Source organism: Salvelinus alpinus, chromosome 26, assembly GCF_045679555.1.
Source record: "Salvelinus alpinus chromosome 26, SLU_Salpinus.1, whole genome shotgun sequence".
In the NCBI taxonomy this organism is placed as follows: domain Eukaryota; kingdom Metazoa; phylum Chordata; class Actinopteri; order Salmoniformes; family Salmonidae; genus Salvelinus; species Salvelinus alpinus.
In genome coordinates, this window is record NC_092111.1 from 29,261,958 (window position 1) to 29,282,209 (window position 20,252).

Consider the following 20,252-nt stretch of genomic DNA (forward strand, 5'->3'; position numbering starts at 1 on the left):
GTTCACCTTAGGCCCGCTTGTAAAACCGAGAGGGGCGCAATCTGCAATGTCGCTGAGGGGGGCGCTTCCCTTTTAAATCGCGGTGTATAAGACACTATAACAAAGACTAGAGCAAAACCACAACACACTGTGTCCCGTTTTCCTTTCGGTTCTTGCACTTATGTTGCCCACCTATATGGAGAACATACATGTACTTGGATACATCCAACAATGAACGAGTCCGTTGTCCCATCCGTTGTCCTCCCAGTCCCATTATCTAAAACACACACAATAAAGTGCCACTACTGTAAACGAACAAGGTCATCTTTGAATTGCGCAAAAGAGCATTGTAAGTGTTAGCCTATCTGCTGACAGATCACAAGATAGTATCTGTCTTGACTGCGAAGTTGCATAACTCACAGGTAACACAGGCGCCATCTTGTATCCTATAGCACAAAGAGTGTCAAACAAGGGTATCCCAAGAGGGCATGAGATATGCCTATGTGAAAAAGAGGAGGTAGGGTGAATTCAGAAAGATTGGGACATCATAACAGTTTACTCCTGATGTGTTTATTTCTTGGTCTGGCGAGAGAAAATTAAAGTTATTATTAAAGCCCTTGCAGAGAAACCACATGACCAATATCACATTACTTAGTTGGTGTGACATCATAGAGGTGGGCAGAGCAAGCTTCAAACAGGAAGCTCACCACAAGAAGCACATGGCATGATCAGTGACATAGCTTTTATTCAGTTTTTTATGTTAAGGTTATAAAACTGTCATAAATGATGCACAGTGCCAAATTGTTATGTAAATGTGCATACTATGTACTGGTGCATCAAAATGCATTCAAAAGTTGCCATTATTATGTATCAATTTTATAAATCAGTATTTTTTGTTGTTGTCCCGCTTTACCAACCATAGCTAAAGTAGGACAGCATGGAATAGCTAAAGTGGGACAGTCTTATAGGCTTTTCCAATGGAGGAAAGATATCCAGTTTACATTAGGGACCCCTGTACTTAGGTTAGGCAAGGCTCTGGTTCTTGTAGTGCTATATCCTGTTAATTTTGTTTATTGTAGTACTGTTATTTGTACTGTTATATGAATGAATTTAGAAAAAGTGGGACACTTTTTTCATTTCCGTCTTCTGTAACCTCTTCAGACATCTATCCAACATATTAGCCCAACACATGATACATTTCTGAAACCCATTGGGGTATAATTAGGACTATAATAATAGTGTCACGTTTATCTAACCAGAGGGGAAGAGGCGAAGCGAGAGGTACAACTGAGCCCAAAATCTGTCTTCTACAGTTTTTTTTACAGCGTTTTTTCTTTTTTTTCGCTCACCAAGCGCAGAGTTTTTGTATGGAGGTCAATGAGAGAGTGTCGAATTTGGATAACAATACATTGAATGGCTTATTTGCTATGTGTTGCTTATTTGATTGAATAGAAGATTCGTAATCATTAGGTTGTTAGAATTGCACTGATATAAGTAAGACACCTAAGATCCAGGCAACTTTTAGAAAAAACACTTTATATCGGAGTTGTGGCTAGTTCTCATTAGTTACCACAGCCACAAAGTCGTAAATCCCGCCTTTCTAAAATGTCGCTTCTTGAAATGTGTTTTTAAAGCTAACCCTAACCTTAACCACACTTTTAACATTATGCCTAATCCTAACCTTAAATTAAAACAAAAAATATAATGATTGTTTTCATACATTTTTATGATGTACCCAATTCTGACTTTGTGGCTGTGGTAACTAGTGGAGACCGTTGGTCACACGAGTATCTGTCTTCTCATTGGCTAGAATGGTCCCACCTGATCTTGCCTCCTCCCGACTGCGTTCCATTTTTTAAGACATTTATTTTCATTGTTAGATCGGCCACTAGAGTACTAGTGCCTTGTTTCCCAAAAGCACAAATGGGTGTGTCATGCCTCCTGTGAATAAGATATCATTTTTTGTTTGTGAGTGTGATTAGGAGACATCTTGAGGATTTCAGAGATGTATCATGTGTTGGGCTAATGTGTTGGATAGATGTCAAAAGAGGTTACAGAAGACTGAAATGCAAATTGGGTCCCACTTATACCGAATTCACCCTAGGGATTCATTGAAAATAAAACACGACTATCAATTTAAATATTTATATTTGCAAGGATTCTCTATATTAGATGTTTAATATACCCGATGCAACCTGAAGAAAATGAATTGCAAAACGTGTAGCAGCCTTACTAATACACAAGAAATGGAAACGTGTGATGTAGGCCTACACGAAATATTGCAAAATAATATTTCACGAAATGTCCGTCTACTTGGTATATAGAAACAAATACAGACCAATGGAATTGCCTTTTAAATAGGCGTTACAGTACAAACAATTGCATTTATATTTCACCCCACACAAAGGATTATGCTAATACATATTTAATGTATAACAAGTTCATATGGTTTTAAACACTCAAAATTATCTTGCAAAACTCGAAGACAGGCAGAAATAGAAACCTAAAAGATACTTACTGATTATGCCACAGAGGGTATCATCAGATCAGAGATTCAGAATAAAACAATTGATAACCAACTATGTAGCTAGGCCTATGGAGTAGCCTAGTATGCTTTACTGCCAAAATACACAGAGGGTTTACATTTGACTGTGATTGTGGGTATGTCTATTACAAATATTTAGCCTTGGGCTATAACATAACGTTCAGTGTTCTCAGACATGTCGGTATATTTCCATGAACCCAGATGAATGGAGGGAAAACAGTTGAATGAGAGTGGAACCTCGCATAATGGCCTAACCAACAGATGTTTTTGGAATAGAAACGTTGGGATTTTCGGGTTTACACAGTATTAAATGCAATTCGTTTTAAATGATCAATGCATCCAATATTATGAATACAAGGGGGGCATTATAAGCAGGCCTAGACCCCCGTGGTACAGTGGTCAGCATTAATTAGTATTGTAGTTAGTTACTCATTATTACACTGTACTTATTACACTGTACTGTACTTAAACTTCACCCCAACATGCATCATGGTGTGGAAGTCATTCTTAATCTGAACAAGTAATAATAATGATTATTTACACAGTAGGACTAACGGCAGTATTCTTAAGTGTTAACAAAATCCAAGCAAGATAGTTTGAAGAAATAAGCCATTTTGGTATCAATCAATGCAATATTATGAATACAACAACGCTCAATGGAATATAGGCTATATATTATGTATATACAGTATATATAGGGTATAGCCTATAACGCAAAGTTTCTCAAACCACCCACAATAGTTTAAAACATAGTAGGCTATGTCTTGTTGATAACTCAAACTTCAAAACATCGAGGAACTTATACACTTTCAGTTGTGTTGGTTGATCCAGGTAGCCAGGACCCTATCTCTGGACATAGGCTTAAGGAAACAGTCTTGACTTACCCAAATCATTTCCCTCTCGGTGTCTCTCCCAACCGTGGAATTGTATCTGCTGAAGTAAAAAGCGAAATATTAGTTAGGTTCTAATAATACATTTTATTACCATGGTTCTGATTGTGACTCGGTGGATCGGACACTTCCTACCTGTCTATCTATCGATCGATGGATCTATCTATCTATCTATCTATCTATCTATCTATCTATCTATCTATCTATCTAGCATTGACAACGTCCTCAATGATAACTTCTCATGGAGGGACAATAACATAACATTATTTTCTCCACTTTCTCATTTTAATTTCAAGAACTTCCATTTTATCACACAGGTGGAATAATTGTATGGTAGCCTACTAGGGCTTCAAATGATTGAAGTGACATAGCCTTCATTTCTTACAAAATTAAAAGACAGACAGAAATAGAATCTAAAAGATAGAATTCCCTGTTTGCAGAATTGCTTTTTAGTACAGAAGATTCAAAATTGTTGTGCAACAAGTTACTGCTTTTGCCAGACAGAGCATCATCAGATGGGAGATAAAGAATACAACAATTCCTATGCAACTCTAAATTGACCTATGGGGAAGAGAGTAGCCTATGATTAGACAAAGGAATGAGAGTATAATCCAATCTGAAACGTTTATAGTTTTAACAGTATACTGTAGTGTGTTTCAGAGGGATACAGAGAATCGCGAGATAAAAGATGCAGACCTTAAAAACGGCATCTAATATCCTTACAGAACCGGCTCAAACACCTTTACTGTGAACTGTCATTGTAAGCGGAGAGTAGAGGGAGTGAGAGCTAGAGAAGAAAAGGAAGGCAGAGGGGGGAGGGGGAGATGGGCCTGTGTGCACTGTGAGAGAGGAATTTCACTCCGTCAGTCGCCCCCCTAAGAATCCGTGAGGGCTCGTGTGCCTTCCTATTTTTCAACAGGCGAGGGCGCACGAGGACAGCAATGGCTGCGCGAGACTGCTTGGTGGCGTCCCTTGTCACGACGACCCCTGACGTCATCCTAGTCCCCAGTACACTGATACTGTGTATGAACTGTAGGACATGTACTATGAGTCAATGCACCTATTCTACAGACATGTTCCCTGCCCCATCCCTAACCTGCTCAATCTAACAGCGGAATCAGAGGACACAAGAACTGGATAGTCCAATAAGGAGTGGAGAAAGAATGATTAGCACTAGCATCCCGATTCTCCACTCTTCTCCCAAAGTGTGCACTTGTACACTCCTCATCATGAATTTAAAAGCATTGCATTGGTATAAGCACCATGTTTTATCCATGATGGTTATTGTTGTGCAAGTGCACTTTGGTAGAATTTTGGAGAATCGGGACCCAGCTTTCCATACTTCATCTCCTTCAATGAGGTAATAACAGCTTGATCTGGATGCTTATATTTAAATTTAAATATTTATAGCCTATTCATATAAATCCTATTAAATTAATATTAGGTATCCTAATCCCTAATTATATGAGCCCATCCTTCAATAGTAATGAGAAAGAATACTGAGGATGCTATGTGTAATGTGTAATGTGTGACGCATAAGCAGAAAACAAACAGCCAGAGAGTTGTAATGGGCCCCATTACGATTCCAGGGCTCAACTTAAAACACCGTGAAATCTTTAAAGTGGTAATATCAAGTTCAACCTCCCCCAAAGGCCATAGCCTTAATAAAAGCCTTGTCCTTTATCACTGTGTTTAGTGACTTTTTACTGCGCTAGAGTACATAGATCAAAGAGAGGTTGGGAGACGTCCCGCATCCAGAAAACATGCACGGCGTCGCCTTTATCTGCGCGTGCGCAATCTCCCATAGAACACAGGCGTGTAGAATGTCAGAAATCGTTTTTTTTGTTTTACTCGGGAGACATGGCTGGACAAAAAATATATAATAATTCACAATAATCAAATGGTTGACCTGGTAAAACTATGCAATTACAGTAAAACAATGCTTCCTAAATTATAGGTCTTGGGTTGTAATCAAAAATGTTCCTGTGGCACAACCTGGTCTCACAGTATTTCGTATTATTCTGTACTTAAATCCGAGAGACACCATCTAGTATGATATATTAAGTTTCATATGGTATGTGTTCATTTGTGGATGTCCATCACCCATTCGTATGATATGTTATGAATTACAATTCGTATTATAAGTTAAGAATTAGAAAAACGTACAATATGTTACGAATTTGCAAAAAGTACTATATGTTACGAATGTGTATAATATCTTCTAGCTAGGTGGCTATGCGGCTAACGTTAGCTATCTGGCTAAAGTTATCTAGGCTAGGGTTTAGGGTTAGGGGTTAAGGTTAGGGGAAGGGTTAGCTCAAATGGTTAAGGTTAGTGTTAGGGGAAGAATTGGCTAACATGCTAAGTAGTTGCAAAGTAGCTAAAAGTAGTAAGTAGTATACAAGTTGCTTATTAGCAAAAATGTGAAAGTTGTCCATGACAACATTCAAACCCACAGCCTTTGGGTTGCTAGACGTTTGCATTATACGCCCACCCATCCACCCCGGCAAACCACCCTACTTTCGTTTTCGCCTTAAGCAACCATCTAGGTAACCATACCAAGTAACATATACTAATTTTAGTGTCCCGGATTTACATTTCTATGTTACGTCTAGTCTATGAGACCAGGCTGTGTAGCCCCATGTTGTTGGTTGTTCAGACTAATAAGTCAAATGGTAGGTAATCTTAACTCTGACCACCAGGACTTGACCTCTGAGCACTTTACTTGACACCACTTTAGAGGAGGGGGTGAGAGAGGGAGAGGGGGGATGGAGAGGGGTAGGACGGGACATTGAGATGTGAGGAAGATTGCGTGTTCCGTTCCAATTACGCAGGGTTCTATGGACACTTGGCCAGGCCACTAAAGAGTGGACATCTCCATTTCATTTCATTAGACGCTTCGAGGCGCGCACGAAGCATGTTGATCCAAATGGAACATGTTTTAAACGCCTCTATTTAGCACCACTGAGAATAGATCTGATTTAACTTCCCTTTGGAATTGAAGTCTCAGCGACAATGTATTATATCAACGTGATCATTTTGTTATAAGATGGTCCTATGCATTGGTGGCTACGACGGTTTTGATTGTAATGCTTGCAACGCTTTCCTTTAAGCTGAATAACTTGGCAAATACATTACTATGGTCTTCATTCTGTCCAGTGCAGCTTACTGCAATCAATTGAATAACAGGCCTTATATTGTCATGCATTGTTCTTCACATTAGACGTTTGAAAAGCACAGGGTTTTGTTTTAAACAAGCCATACGTTTTGAAAGCTGACAACTTCAGATTCACTCACACATAAGTACTACATGACAAAATTAAGGGGAGCCTTTGCACGTTGCAACAAACCTCACCATACTGTTATATTGTGCTCCTGCTGTGGATTACAAATATCACAATGCTAAACCAATTAGCTTCACCATTTAGCTTCAAAAACACCCTAATATTCCCCCCCCAAAAAATTGTGTTGCCTATTTTAATGACAACGTCACAACAAACAACGCAAATAATTTGCCCCTTGTCATGTAAATAGTGGGTTAATAATATGGATTATTTCATGGCATCACATTACACATAACCTGGTGTCCTATAAATTCGTTAATAATTATTTATCATTATAATTTACATATCAATATTGTTCATCATTTTAATAACTGAGTACCTCCTAAGAAGGACCTTTAGAACGTTTTAAAAAGATATATAATTGAAATCTTGAAATTTTTCTGAATTCATCGTTTCGAACGGTTTTGTTTCCTTGTGGAAATTGAGGATTGGAGAACATTGATGTTCAGTGGACTATATATACTCTGTATACCTGCACAAAATCATTTGCTCGTTCGCTCATGCGGTGATAATGTGCTTGTAGCCAACACTCCTGTCCAAAGCTGTTTGTCTTCCCTATTATCTCTCATCCCGCGGTTGTGATTGCTCGTTCTCTGTTTATCCACATCCAATCGATGCGTGGCGTCATCAGGGGTGCCATTATGACGACTGCCCTATTAAGAATGACAGCTCGAGAGAAAGAGAATGCAATGGTGATCCCTCCCAGGGCTTGTGCCGCACTCTGAAGCTCTCGCCTCGCAGGATCAGAACGTACATCCCCCTCTCTTCTCTCCTCTCATTTCAATCAATTCCTCTACTCTTTTTTCTCCACTCTCACGACTGAATCCCCTCGCCATCCGTAGCCTGCAGTGTCACAGACAGCTTGGCTCTCTCCATAGTGATTTGGCGCCCGTTCATTCCACGCGCGTTCGTTCGTCGGTAATGGAAAACAGAAAGGAGATGGTGATGCTCGCGGAGGGAGGTCAACTTGGCACCGTGGTTGGCAAGACGGGCTCTAATTTCTCGGAAGCAGTTGGAAGCCCCGCACAAGAACCGCAAGGAAAGACGGTCCACAGGAACTGCCTGAGCCCGGGTTCTTCACCCTACTCGCGAGACAGAGCAGACGAGGAGGTGGAGGGCGCACAGGGACGCGTGTGCGCTGATGTAAGGCCGGTTGGCATGTCTTCTTCTACGGAGAGACACCGGATAGATCGCACCAACAAAGAAACCAGCAGCTCGGACACTGAGTCAGACTTCTATGAGGAAATTGATGTGAGCTGCACGTCAGAAAGCATGGACTACCCCAATGGGAAAGGTAATGAAAAAAACGGCATGACAGTATTCATTTCGTTTTCTCAACACATTGCACGGATGTGATTTTGAATGTGGGAAAATGTAAATTAATGAATGCAATCGATGTGACGGTGTAAACATGGTCTACAATCGATTGCTAGCAGCCTATTTCTGTGCATGCAGTCCAGAATGAAAAAAAGTAAATTATGGCGTAACATATGCAAGATATTCCGTACGATTGAATTATGGATAGGGAGTGACAATTTACTGAACATAATTGTTATTGTTTTTATAACAACGTTAATTTGGAATTAATTAATTTCTCTATAGATTGTTACATCCACACTCATGAGAGATCTCGTCTTGTTATTGGGTTACACCCCCTTAGCTAGGGTTTTAACCACAGTGACACTTTTAAAACGAGTTACCCCGGGGCCAGACACCCTGTAGCAAATTAACCAATCTGCACGCATGCTGCTAGTAGAGATTTTAAGTAAACAAACCACAAATAAAAATGGCAGACCCCAAAACACTAAAATACCTTATTAATTCGTTGGTAGACTGATTGGAATTATCTAGGGACCATACCCCAGGAGAACTGACATCAAACTGGTCATGTCTTTATGAAAAATAGGCTCCAAATGAGTTGTCTAATGCTTACCATATGTATTTTGAGGTCCTGCTTTCAAATGAATGGGAAACAGTATCCTACATGTTGAACGAATGATTATATATGCTATTATCTTCACATTAAATCGGGTTCTGCATAAAATATAACTATCACAATGATGGATTAATATAATTATCCCTTCTGCAGTTAGCTATGGTATTCATTTATCTGGATTATTTAGTTTACTCTAGGCCTACATAGGCTTAATTTATGATGAGATGCATTTTAGCTAGTTGTGGTGCTCTGCTTTCGATTTTTGTCAACCTCAGTCAAACGAAAAATAAAAGCTGCAGTGACAATTATACAAAAACAAAAATAACAAAAGAAAACCTGTACAACACTTAATTGTAGGATACTATTTTCATCAAATGTACCTTTAGGCTATTCTATAACTAATAATCTGATGAATGTTTTAAACCCATTCCAGGTCGAAACGGTGATTCCCCCTGCCACCCGGTTGACAGCGGCATGGATCTTGGTAAGATGGGTTCGGGACAGGGCTCGCTGTCCTACGGGGCCGACGCGATGCGACGGTACCGGACAGCATTCACTCGGGAGCAAATCGGCCGGTTGGAGAAGGAATTCTACCGGGAGAATTACGTGTCCAGGCCGAGGAGATGTGAACTGGCGGCTTCACTAAATTTACCAGAGACCACAATCAAGGTAAGATAAGGCTCTTCGGCTTTAACAGAAGCCTATTTCAACATCATAACGTTTCTCTACAACATATGAGCCTATTGCCAATATAACATATTTGGCATAGAAAGGACATATCTTAGTTGCAAATCTAAAAAGAAAATATGAGTTCACTTGAAATCATGTCAGACAAATCGAGGCCTAGGCTACTCAGCCTATATTTATGTGGGTTCTCAAAACAATACAGTAAATGCAATTTCACGGGCAATATTTAACTAAATTAAACGTTAATTCATTGTGTTAATGATTAAACAGAAAACATTTAAGGGGCGAGCTTATGTATCCATTAATGAGGTGGAATTTGCATAGGCCTATAGTATATATATATGAAGCGGATATATACACTGAGCTTACAAAACATTAGGAACACCTTTCTAATATTGAGTTGCACCCCCTTTTGCATTCAGAACAGCCTCAATTCTTCGGGGCATGGACTCTACAAGGCGTGGAATGCATTCCACAGGAATGCTGTCCTATGTTGACTCCAATGCTTCCCACAGTTGTTTCAAGTTGGCTGGATGTCCTTTGGGTGGTCGGCCATTCTTGATACACACAGGAAACTGTTGAGAGTGAAAAACCCTGCAGCGTTGCAGTTCTTGACACACTCAAACCCGTGCACCTGCCTGCCACCTACTACCATACCCCGTTCAAAGGCACTTAAATATTTTGTCTTGCCCATTCGCCCTCAATGTCACACATACACAATCCATGGCTCAATTGTCTCAAGGCTTAAAAATCCTTCTTTATCATGTCTCCTCCCCTTCATCTACACTGACTGAAGCGGATTTTTCACCTGGATTCACCTGGTCAGTCGATGTCATGGAAAGAGCAGGTGTTCCTAATGTTTTGTACACTCCGTGTAGGTCTGCCCACTGCTCTCTAACTGTAAGGCCATTTGGAACCGTGGGTAAACGTACAAAAACAGCTGTACATCTGTTATCTGTCTCATCACATACGTATGAAGGTTCATATTTTACCTCGCCTGTCTGTATGTTTGTGTTCCATAGGTGTGGTTCCAGAACCGCCGAATGAAGGACAAGCGGCAGCGTCTGGCCATGACGTGGCCTCACCCTGCCGACCCCGCCTTCTACACCTACATGATGAACCACGCGGCCGCCACTGGGAATCTCGGTTACTCCTTCCCGTCCCACCTGCCATTACCGTATTACTCCCACCTTGGGGTCGGAGCCGGCTCGGCCTCCTCCGCCACCCCATTCTCCAACCCACTCAGGTCCCTCGACAGTTTCCGGATGTTGTCTCATCCCTACCAGAGGCCGGAGCTGCTGTGTGCGTTCAGGCACCCATCCCTGTACCCCAGCCCAGCCCACAGCCTCGGTCCCGGGGGGAGTCCCTGTTCCTGCCTCGCCTGTCACTCCGCTCAAACAAACGGCTTTCCACAGAGGCCCACCGGGTCAGACTTCCCGTGCTCCCCAACGACCAGGACTGACGCGTTTCTGACGTTTACACCGTCGGTGCTGAGCAAGTCCTCGCCGGTGACTTTGGACCAGAGAGAGGAGGTGCCATTGACCAGATAAAACGAAGAGAGCACATCTACATGTGTTCATTGGACTGAGTCAATGAAGCGCAGAAGAGGGCCATACGCTTTTACCATGATGAGCTTTTATCAAACTTAAAGAAAACACATGAACAAGACTCAAACAGCATGAATAGAACGCTCGTGTGGAGCAGACTCCATATCCGCAGCAGCATAAACGACAGGTACTGCAGCGCGTGCTGTTACATACACCTGCTACATAACAAAAAGGAGAGGTGAGCGAGCTCGGAGTGCAAAAAATAGCCTACCCAGTTTTTAAGCTACATGTTTTCAAGCACCAACACGATGATCTCACACATCACGCTATCCACTGAAAAAATACATTTCAGTTACAAAACCCCATGCAGACCATGAAATATTCCGAGATCGGACAAAAAACACATTTGATTTATCTAAGATTAATTTGGTGCGAGGAAAGAGAGCGCGCGGGTGGACTGGGAATTACAGACAAACGTTTATCTCCGTGATGGATGGTGTTAACGGTTTATCATTATTTGTAGTCTCTTCACATGTCCAAATTGACCTACATATATGGGTAGGCTAGTTACACTAGAATGATGTTTTCCATCTTCTTTTTTTAACAAGGGAATTTGTTAACAGACTGCACCGTCTCATTATGGCTCCCTCTCCCTGCCCGAGTGTCCCTTTTTTGAAGGTCTGGGGCGGAAATGTGCAGATGCTGGTAAAATTAGTAAGTGATGTATATGTACGTGGCAGATGAATTTTGAGTGTTGAATTAATGATAATACCGGCCGCGCGCGGAGACCGGGAGGGATCGTTTCTGCCAAGCCGTAACAAGGCGCCAGGGGAACGGATTAGCTCGCTTTGGCTTGACGGGGGAAGAGAGAAAGACAAGCCACTGGACAATCACACCAGGCAAATTAGGCCGAGTTCGTTCGAGCTGCCCATCTCACCCATATACCCTCGACTGAACACTAGCCACCACCTCTCTCCCCCTGCCCACCTCCAATTCTACCCCATTCTATTTTACCCTTAGCCAATGTTCATAAGACCGAATGCTTGGATAAATGCATTTATAACGACTGATTCTGATACTATAAGCCTTATATTTATTATACTCATTCTAAAATAGTTTGAGGAAATTGCTATTATTTCTTTGTTTCCATGTATCGCTTTGCACTGTTACTGGCATAGTATTTCATCGAAATAACCCTGTCATGTTTTAGAGAAATTTCTGCAAAAAGGCTCAAGAGAGCGAATTCACTCTCTGGTAATTTTTGCTGAATATATTGTTGGATTGTTCTGGACTTCAAATTTGCAATAAACAGCATTTCAAACAACAAAATCAATCGAATGTTTTATTCTACAGCTCACGGAATAGGCATACTAAGTTTTCATTGCAGCCTGGGCATCAAGGGAAGGCCTACATGTAGAATCGTAATCTAAATCAAATCAAAACAAGTATATTCCAAAAGGTTATTCATATTCTATTGATATAAAACCAATTAATTGCACATTGTTAGGCCTAAAATAATATAAGTAGGCCTACGTAACTTCCTAGCAATGCATTTACTTGTAGGACTATTATAGACAAATGCCATAGAAAAATATAATATAAAATAGACCTAAGGTACAGGGCATTGTCATTGCATATTGCTCCTAACGAGAGCAGTAATTTGACTGAAGTGTTCGGTGTCAAAACACAGAATTGCTGGGCGTCGTCTTGTGATGGGCGCGCGAGAGGATATGACAGCTAAGCGGTCCCCGGGATCCGTTAACGCCAGTCATTATTTTCTCTCCCATCCATCGGTTAATAGACAACGGCAGAATTTGTTGTCTCGAGAAGATATTGGAATGGTAAAAGATCGATGATCTAACTGGCCCCACCAATCAGCGTGAGCTTAATTTGTTGCGTTTGACGCGTAATTGAGTCGCAGGCTCTCCGTAAACGAGATATTTCTGTATATAATGGGACACTAGAAAGAGGCTGTAGCACCACGAGCTCAGGGGCTTTTAATATGTGTTTAAATCGTCGAGAGGGTAGATTAGAAGTTATTTCAGCAAATTAGTAGTGTAAATGTGTGACATTTAAGTCGAGGGTGGATAAAAGCATTCCAACATGAAATGTGAAATTCCAATATTCAATGGTCTTGTAAAACGCAGTAACAAATGATCTATATAAGCCTAATTATGTATTGAGGGTAAAATTAGATAAACTAAGTCATGGTCGTGCTCTAGTTAACACATTTTCAATCGTTATCTAACGAATAAACGAGACAGCATTAGCTTACTGTTGTTTTAACTTAGCCTACCATTTTAGAAAACAATACGGCCTTATTATCGTGATACCTTTCCCTTTCCTATAAACACACGTTTCTAAAATATATTAGCCTATATCAATTTTTCTATCTGAAGAGAAAATAATGTGTTGGCTAATTATTCGTTAAATCATGCTCCCATCCGGCGTGCATTCCGGTGTGTCACGAGGTAAAAGGTTCGCCCTAATCAGTCAGCCCCCGCGAGCCCCCTCTGAAATACCCTCCACCCTACCCGCGCCCGTCTGATTGATCGCCTTATTAACTGGAGTTCTTGTAAGTGTGACCGAGCTGATTAAAATGCATATGTTTGGAATAATACACCGTTTAAGCCGCCCGGCAGAAGCCACAAGGCAGATTTATGTAAGCCATCACGCCATATTTCTGCCTTATACGGAGATTGCAGGACGAAAATATGTTTGAAAAATGTTTTGGCTTGTGCATGATAAAATAACAGCAAAAAAATTTAAAATGTACGAAATAGATATTCAAATGCATTGGCCATTTCACAATTGTTTCCCATTGGACAGTGGCAGTGTGGGTTATGGTTAGTGGCCAGGACTGGTGGGGGCTGATTTGGATGAACCCATACAGTAGCAGCCCCCACCACCACCATATGATCCTCTTTTCAAACGCGCATCACAGTGCCAGAATGACACATAAGTGATACAAATTACAACCACATTTACCCAACAACACATATGGATCCCCAGCTATCCCTTACTACGTTGAATCCACAATGGCCTAATCCACCATTAACACTCAATTTAATCGCTGGAAGACAGTATACGACCGAGCAACAAGATATGATAGACTTCTCTATTGCACACGTAACAGCAATTACCTCGGCCTTAGAAGATGTTATTAGTGAGAATTGGCGCAGGGCTCGTCGGAACCCTGACTAGCACAAAGCGTTTTGATAGGGGAGGTGCCGAGCAGCTGTCCACTGAATAGAGAAAAAACCACAGCCATCCTATCCGAGGCTGCTGCTGCTGTTTAAATTGTACTACATTCTAATTTACAGGCCCTTGTCGTAGCGCGCAGGGCTGGCGAGGAGGCGTGGATGGACCAATCACAGAGTAATGATGATGAATGGGGAATTAATGCACACACAAGCGAGACAATTTAAGCCTTCATCTGTTTAAATAGACTTCCAATATCATTTGGAAACGGAGGTCACGTTAAATCAATCGGGCGACGCGTGAAAGTCGTTTTCGGTGGCGTCTTTATCAACATTATTTACGGCGCACGGGAGAGGGCTTTACTGCCGGGCCGGGCTCGGGAGGGGGGAGGAGGTAGAAGGGTCCCGCTGCTCAGAGCTGGTGACATGAGAGAGTTGGGGTGTCTCTTCAATTGTCACCGGTTATTTTATTCAGGTGGAACTAAACATGTTGTAGCTATAGCGTTTGTTTATGCGAGTCAATTCAGACTGGCCCATAACAATTTCCCCCACCTAACAGAGCTGTATGGATATAAAGCCAGAGTTTAATGGCCCAATATCTTATGAATGCATGTTTACACCATATGTTTACACACAATGTAGCCCCAGAGACAAGAATAAAGCAATGGCTGGCAAGAGGCAAGATAGGGGGATGCTTTCAAACTGCCTCTTTTTGCAACGCCATCGTTGTCTTTTAAGTCAATATGATTACACAATTCCCTGTTTATTTCACATGATTCTTTATCAAATATACTCACCCAAACGGTTCTCCACTAACACTTCTGGGAAACACTATAGCTCTCAAGAACCCAAGGGGCTCAAGGGGGCTTACAGTTTCCCCCTCTTGGATTCTCAGCTGAAGGTATGGCCGGTTGTGAACTACAATACCGACGCTCCGTTTTAACGTTTAGAAACCTTAATAATCCTCCCTTGCGATATGGTTTTGGAAACATAAAGCCCTCTACTTTCACATCACATCAAAATAATTTCACAACTAGAAAATATACACTTGGGCCGCCTACTGTACACTGTTTTAACCGGTTTTAACACATTTGTAGCCGACAGTATTTTTCGGTTCCAACACTATTCTGGTGTCCTCCCGTTAAGCACAGGTGTTAGGAGATGCTTCAAGAGATACTTCGAGCAGTTGGTCGCCTCTGTGTTCTGTAAACAAAAAGCTGTAACATGGCCTTGTGGGAACCATAACCCTATAAAGGTGCGTAGTAACCTAATTAACATTTTATTTTGTTTTAATTCTTGCCGTTGAGAAAGTTCCAAATGTTTCTAAAACCATATTGTAAGCGAGGCGTATTGACGTTTAGACATAGATTCAGGGACAGCGTTGGAACGTCAGTGCATTTGCTTCAGGCGGCAGACAGGTTCATGATAAGAAGGTATATGTTTTACATTACCTGTCTATAAATGGGCTAGATGGAAACACACCGAATTTTGCGTAGATTATGCTGCGTTCAAGTGATGGCGGGAAATCTAAAATACGACCTTCGTACTGGGAAAAATGCACCTGAACGCCCCTTCAACTCGTATCACGGACCACTGAAAATGTAAACAAAATGGCCGTGAGTTCAGCTGTCAATGGTGAGAATGGTTCTTGCGTCCCTTCCGAGCACCTGAAAGCTCCAAATCGTTGACATGAACGCGGCATTAGGAGCCTATAGGGCTACTGGAATAGGTGATGTAGCTAGTTCACAATCAAATAGGCGTATACTAAATCTGAGTTCCTTTTAACTTTAACTAACTTTGACCGTCTACTTCTGTGATTAATAAAACAAATAGTCAACAACAAAAATTCAACGGTCATCCAACTCGGAAATTCCAAGTCGGCCTTCCCCTTCCCAGTGAAAATCTCACTTTTAAAAGTGAATAGCCTATTCTGTTAACTCTTACCCTAGTAACGTTGTTGACTCATCCTATACTCGTATTCGTAGTCAAAGCGTAAATTGACAACAACAAAAAAACACTTAAAAAACACCACCTCAAACTTGTATCTCAAACAGGCCATTTCAAAATGCTTGCTATTTCCTCACAGAGGATGATGTCATCCTTAGGAGAACGAGCTGACCAATCAGTGATATATTGGCGTTAATATTTTTTGAACGCCCAGTATATGCCCACACCATTCTGTTGTTACTTTAACTGAACAACTAGAGATGTTGTCAAGAGCTTCAGACTTCTTGGTATAATGGTTAAGGTGTTGGCTTGACCGTCACTGGACCTGGGTTCAAATCCCAGTCAGGGCTACTCTTTGAATTTGCTACAATATGTACCTCATATACAGTCCCTCAGAAACTATTCACACCCCTTGACTTATTTCAAGTTTTGTTGTTACAGCCTGAATTACCAATTGATTAAAAAGTAGTTTTTTCTTCACCCATCTACACAAAATACCCCATAATGACAAAGTGATCAGATATTTTTAGAATTTTTTGCTAATTAATTGAAAATAAAATATAGAAATAACTCACTTACATAAGTATTCAGAACCCTGAGTCAATAGGCATTAAAATCACACTTGGCAGTGATTACAGCTGTGAGTCTCTCTGAGTAGGTCTCTAAGAGCTTTGCACACCTGGATTGTACAATATTTGCACATTGATTTTCCTCCCAGTGTCTGTTAGAAAGCAGACTGAACCAGGATTTCTTCTAAGATTTAGCCTGTGCTTAGCTCTATTCCGTTTCTAATTTTGTCATTTTTTGTACCCCATTTTTCTCCCCAATTTCTTTATTACGATCTTGTCTCATCACTGCAACTCCCCAATGGGCTCGGGAGAGGCGATGGTCGAATCATTTATCCTCCAAAACATAACTCGCCAAACCGCTCTTCTTAACACCCGCTCGCTTAACCCGGCAGTCAGCTGCACCAATGTGTTGGAGGAAACACTGTTCAACTGACGACTGGAGTCAGCCTGCAGGCGCCTGGCCCACCACAAGGAGTCGCAAATGCAGGATGAGCCAAGTAAAGTCCCTCCGGCCAAACCCTCCCCTAACCCGGACAACACTGGGCCAATTGTGCGCCGCCCTATGGGTCCCTCGGTCACGGGATCAAACCCCAAGCTGTAGTGACGCCGCAACACTGCGATGCAGTGCCTTAGACTGCGCTACTCGGGAGGCCTAGTCCGTTTCTTTTTATCCTAAAAAACGTCATAGTCCTTGCCGATGACAAGCATACCCATAACAGGATGCAGCCACCACGATGCTTGAAAATATGAAGAGTGGTACTCAGTTATATGTTGTGTTGGATTTGTCCCAAACATAACGCTTTGTATTGAGGACATTCACTTAATTTCTTTGGCATATTGGTTGCAGTTTTACTTTAGTGCCTTATTGCAAACAGGGTGCATGTTTTGGAATATTTATTATTCTGTACAGGCTTCCTTCTTTTCACTATGTTATTTAGGTTGGTATTATGGAGTAAGTACAATGTTGTTGATCCATCCTCGGTTTATCCTATCACAGCCAATAAACTCTGTAACTGTTTTAAAGTCACCTTATTGTGAAATCCCTGAGCAGTTTCCTTCCTCTCCAGCAACTGAGTTAGGAAGGACGCCTGTATCTTTGTAGTGACTGCGTGTATTGATACAATATCCAAAGTGTAATTAATAACTTCACCATGCTCAAAGGAATATTCAATGTCCGTTTAAAAAAGAAACATCTATCAGTAGGCGCCCTTATTTGCTTGGCATTGGAAAACCTCCCTGGTCTTTGTGGTTGAATCTGTTTTTGAAATTCTCTCCTCGACTGACGGATAATTGTATGTGTGGGGTAAAGAGATGAGGTAGTCATTCAAAAGTCATGTTAAACACTATTATTGCACACAGAGTGAGTTGATGCAACTTACTATAATACTGGTTAAGCACATTTTTCCTCCAGCACTTATTTAGGCATGCCATAACAAAGGGGTTGAATACTAATTGAATCAAAACATTTAAGCTTAAAAATGTTTAACTGATTTGTAAAAATGTCTAAAAACATAATTCCACTTCGACATTATGGGGTATTGTGTGTAGGCCAGTGACCAAAAAAATCTATATTTAATAAATATTATATTCAGGCACAACAAAATGTGGAAAAAGTCAAAGGGTGTGAATACTTTCTGAAGGCACTGTATATTTCTGAACACTTTTACATTAATGTGGATGCTTCTATGATTACGGATAACCATGAATGAATCGTGAATAATGATGAGTGAGAAAGGTAATGCTGGAGTATAGAGACAAATGATACATTTTAGCTTCACTGTCCAGATACGGGAGTATAGTTTGTAAGCAGCAGGGTTGGTTGGTTGTGAGTTGGCTTTACTGAGAGCTCAACCAGTCAATGTAAAAGAGTCTCTTCATCAGTCTCCCTCTACCCCTGACAGCTCTGACAGAGGGGTAGGCTGACCCCCTCACCCACACCCACCAGCACCACAGTCTACACACTCACTCAACGTTCTCCTCCTGTCTCCTTATTCCCATATACTGTAGGCCTTAATACTCTCCAAACCCAATGCAAAAGAAACCTCAAAACAGCACACTTCCAGTTCAGGTCCAAGACCAAAATGCACTTTAAAAAGACAATACACCTATTCATGGTGAAAGGAAGTGGAACTGAGATGAAGGCCATACAACTTATGTGACTTGTTAAGAACATTTTTACTCCTGAACTTATTTAGGCAAAGGGGTTGAATACTTATTGACTAAAGACATTTCATTTTTTCATTTTTAGTACATTTGTAATGTCTAAAAACATAATTCCACTTTGACATTATGGGTTATTGTGTGACACAAAATCTCAATATAATCAATTTGAAATTCCGTCTGTAACACAACGAAATGTGGAAAAAGTCAAGGGATGTGAATAGTTTCTGAAGGCACTGTATCTATCTCTTCTTCTCACAGTTACTAATAAACCATAGGTTTCTCTGTCTCTGGCCCTCATCATCCAATCTCTTGTACCTGAGATAGCAAAACGACCACCACCTATATGATTGATCGGAAAAGCACATTCATTCACTCGCAGGTGATTGAAAGACCCCTCGAGGGATACGAGCCCGAATTCTTAGTCCATTGCGCTCTGGGTCTGCCTTAAACAAAATCACAGACTCAATCTTGCAAAGTTAGATTTGTTTTGGTTTGTTGCATTCAAAAGGGACTGATATAATGTTGATTTGATCACACAAAAAACATTGATCTACACTGAAAAATATATAAATGCAACATGTGAAGTGTTGGTCCCATGTTTCATGAGCTGAAATAAAAAATCCCCGAAATCTTCCATATGCAGAAAAAAATATTTCTCTCAAATTTTGTGCACAAATTTGTTTACATCCCTATTAGTGAGCCTTTCTCCTTTTCCAAGATAATCCATTCACCTGACAGGCGTGGCATATCAAGAAGCAGATTAAACAGCATGATTATTACACAGGTGCACCTTGCGCTGGAGACAATAAAAGGCCACTTTAAAATGTGCAGTTTTGCCACACAACACAATGCCACATATGTCTCAAGTTTTGAAGGAGCATGCAATTGGCATGTTCAATGTTCATTCTCTACCATTAGCTACCTCCAACATCGTTTTAGAGAATTTGGCAGTACGTCCAACAGGCCTCACAACCGCAGACCACGTGTAACCACGCCAGCCGAGGATCTCCACATCTAGCTTCTTCACCTGCGGGATCGTCTGAGGGGGGGGGGGGGGGGGGGGGGTGTTCTGCGGCGTATTTCTGTCTGTAATAAAGCACTTTTCTGGGGTAAAAGCCATTCTGATTGGCGGGGCCTGGCCCACCCATAGCTACACCATTGCCCAGTCATGTGAAATCCCTAAATGGGGGCCCAATGAATTTATTTCAATTGACTGATTTCCTTCTATGAACTGCGACTCAGTAAAATCTTTAACATTGTTGCATGCTGCATTCATATTTTTTGTTCAGTATATACAGTACAAACTAAAAAAATGGGATGAACTCAGTTCAACCTCTTGTGCCTCTGGCATTTGTTTTGTGAGGCAGCTTAGAGGGAACATTGCATATGTTTACCTTTGGTAAACCAGGTGGAGTAAAGGTAGGTTTTACTGGCTACATCAGGCT

At 41.2% G+C, this 20,252-nt stretch overlaps 1 protein-coding gene across 1 annotated transcript; it reads left to right on the top strand.

The window, feature by feature from the left end:
- Positions 1–7,370: 7,370 nt before the first annotated feature.
- LOC139555110 (homeobox protein XHOX-3-like) lies at positions 7,371–12,246 on the top strand. The gene is made up of 3 exons (XM_071368598.1): positions 7,371–8,052; positions 9,128–9,363; positions 10,404–12,246. The coding sequence occupies exons 1-3, from the start codon at positions 7,680–7,682 to the stop codon at positions 10,929–10,931; spliced, it is 1,137 nt and encodes a 378-aa protein (XP_071224699.1). The 5' UTR covers positions 7,371–7,679; the 3' UTR covers positions 10,932–12,246.
- The last annotated feature ends 8,006 nt before the right edge of the window (positions 12,247–20,252 follow it).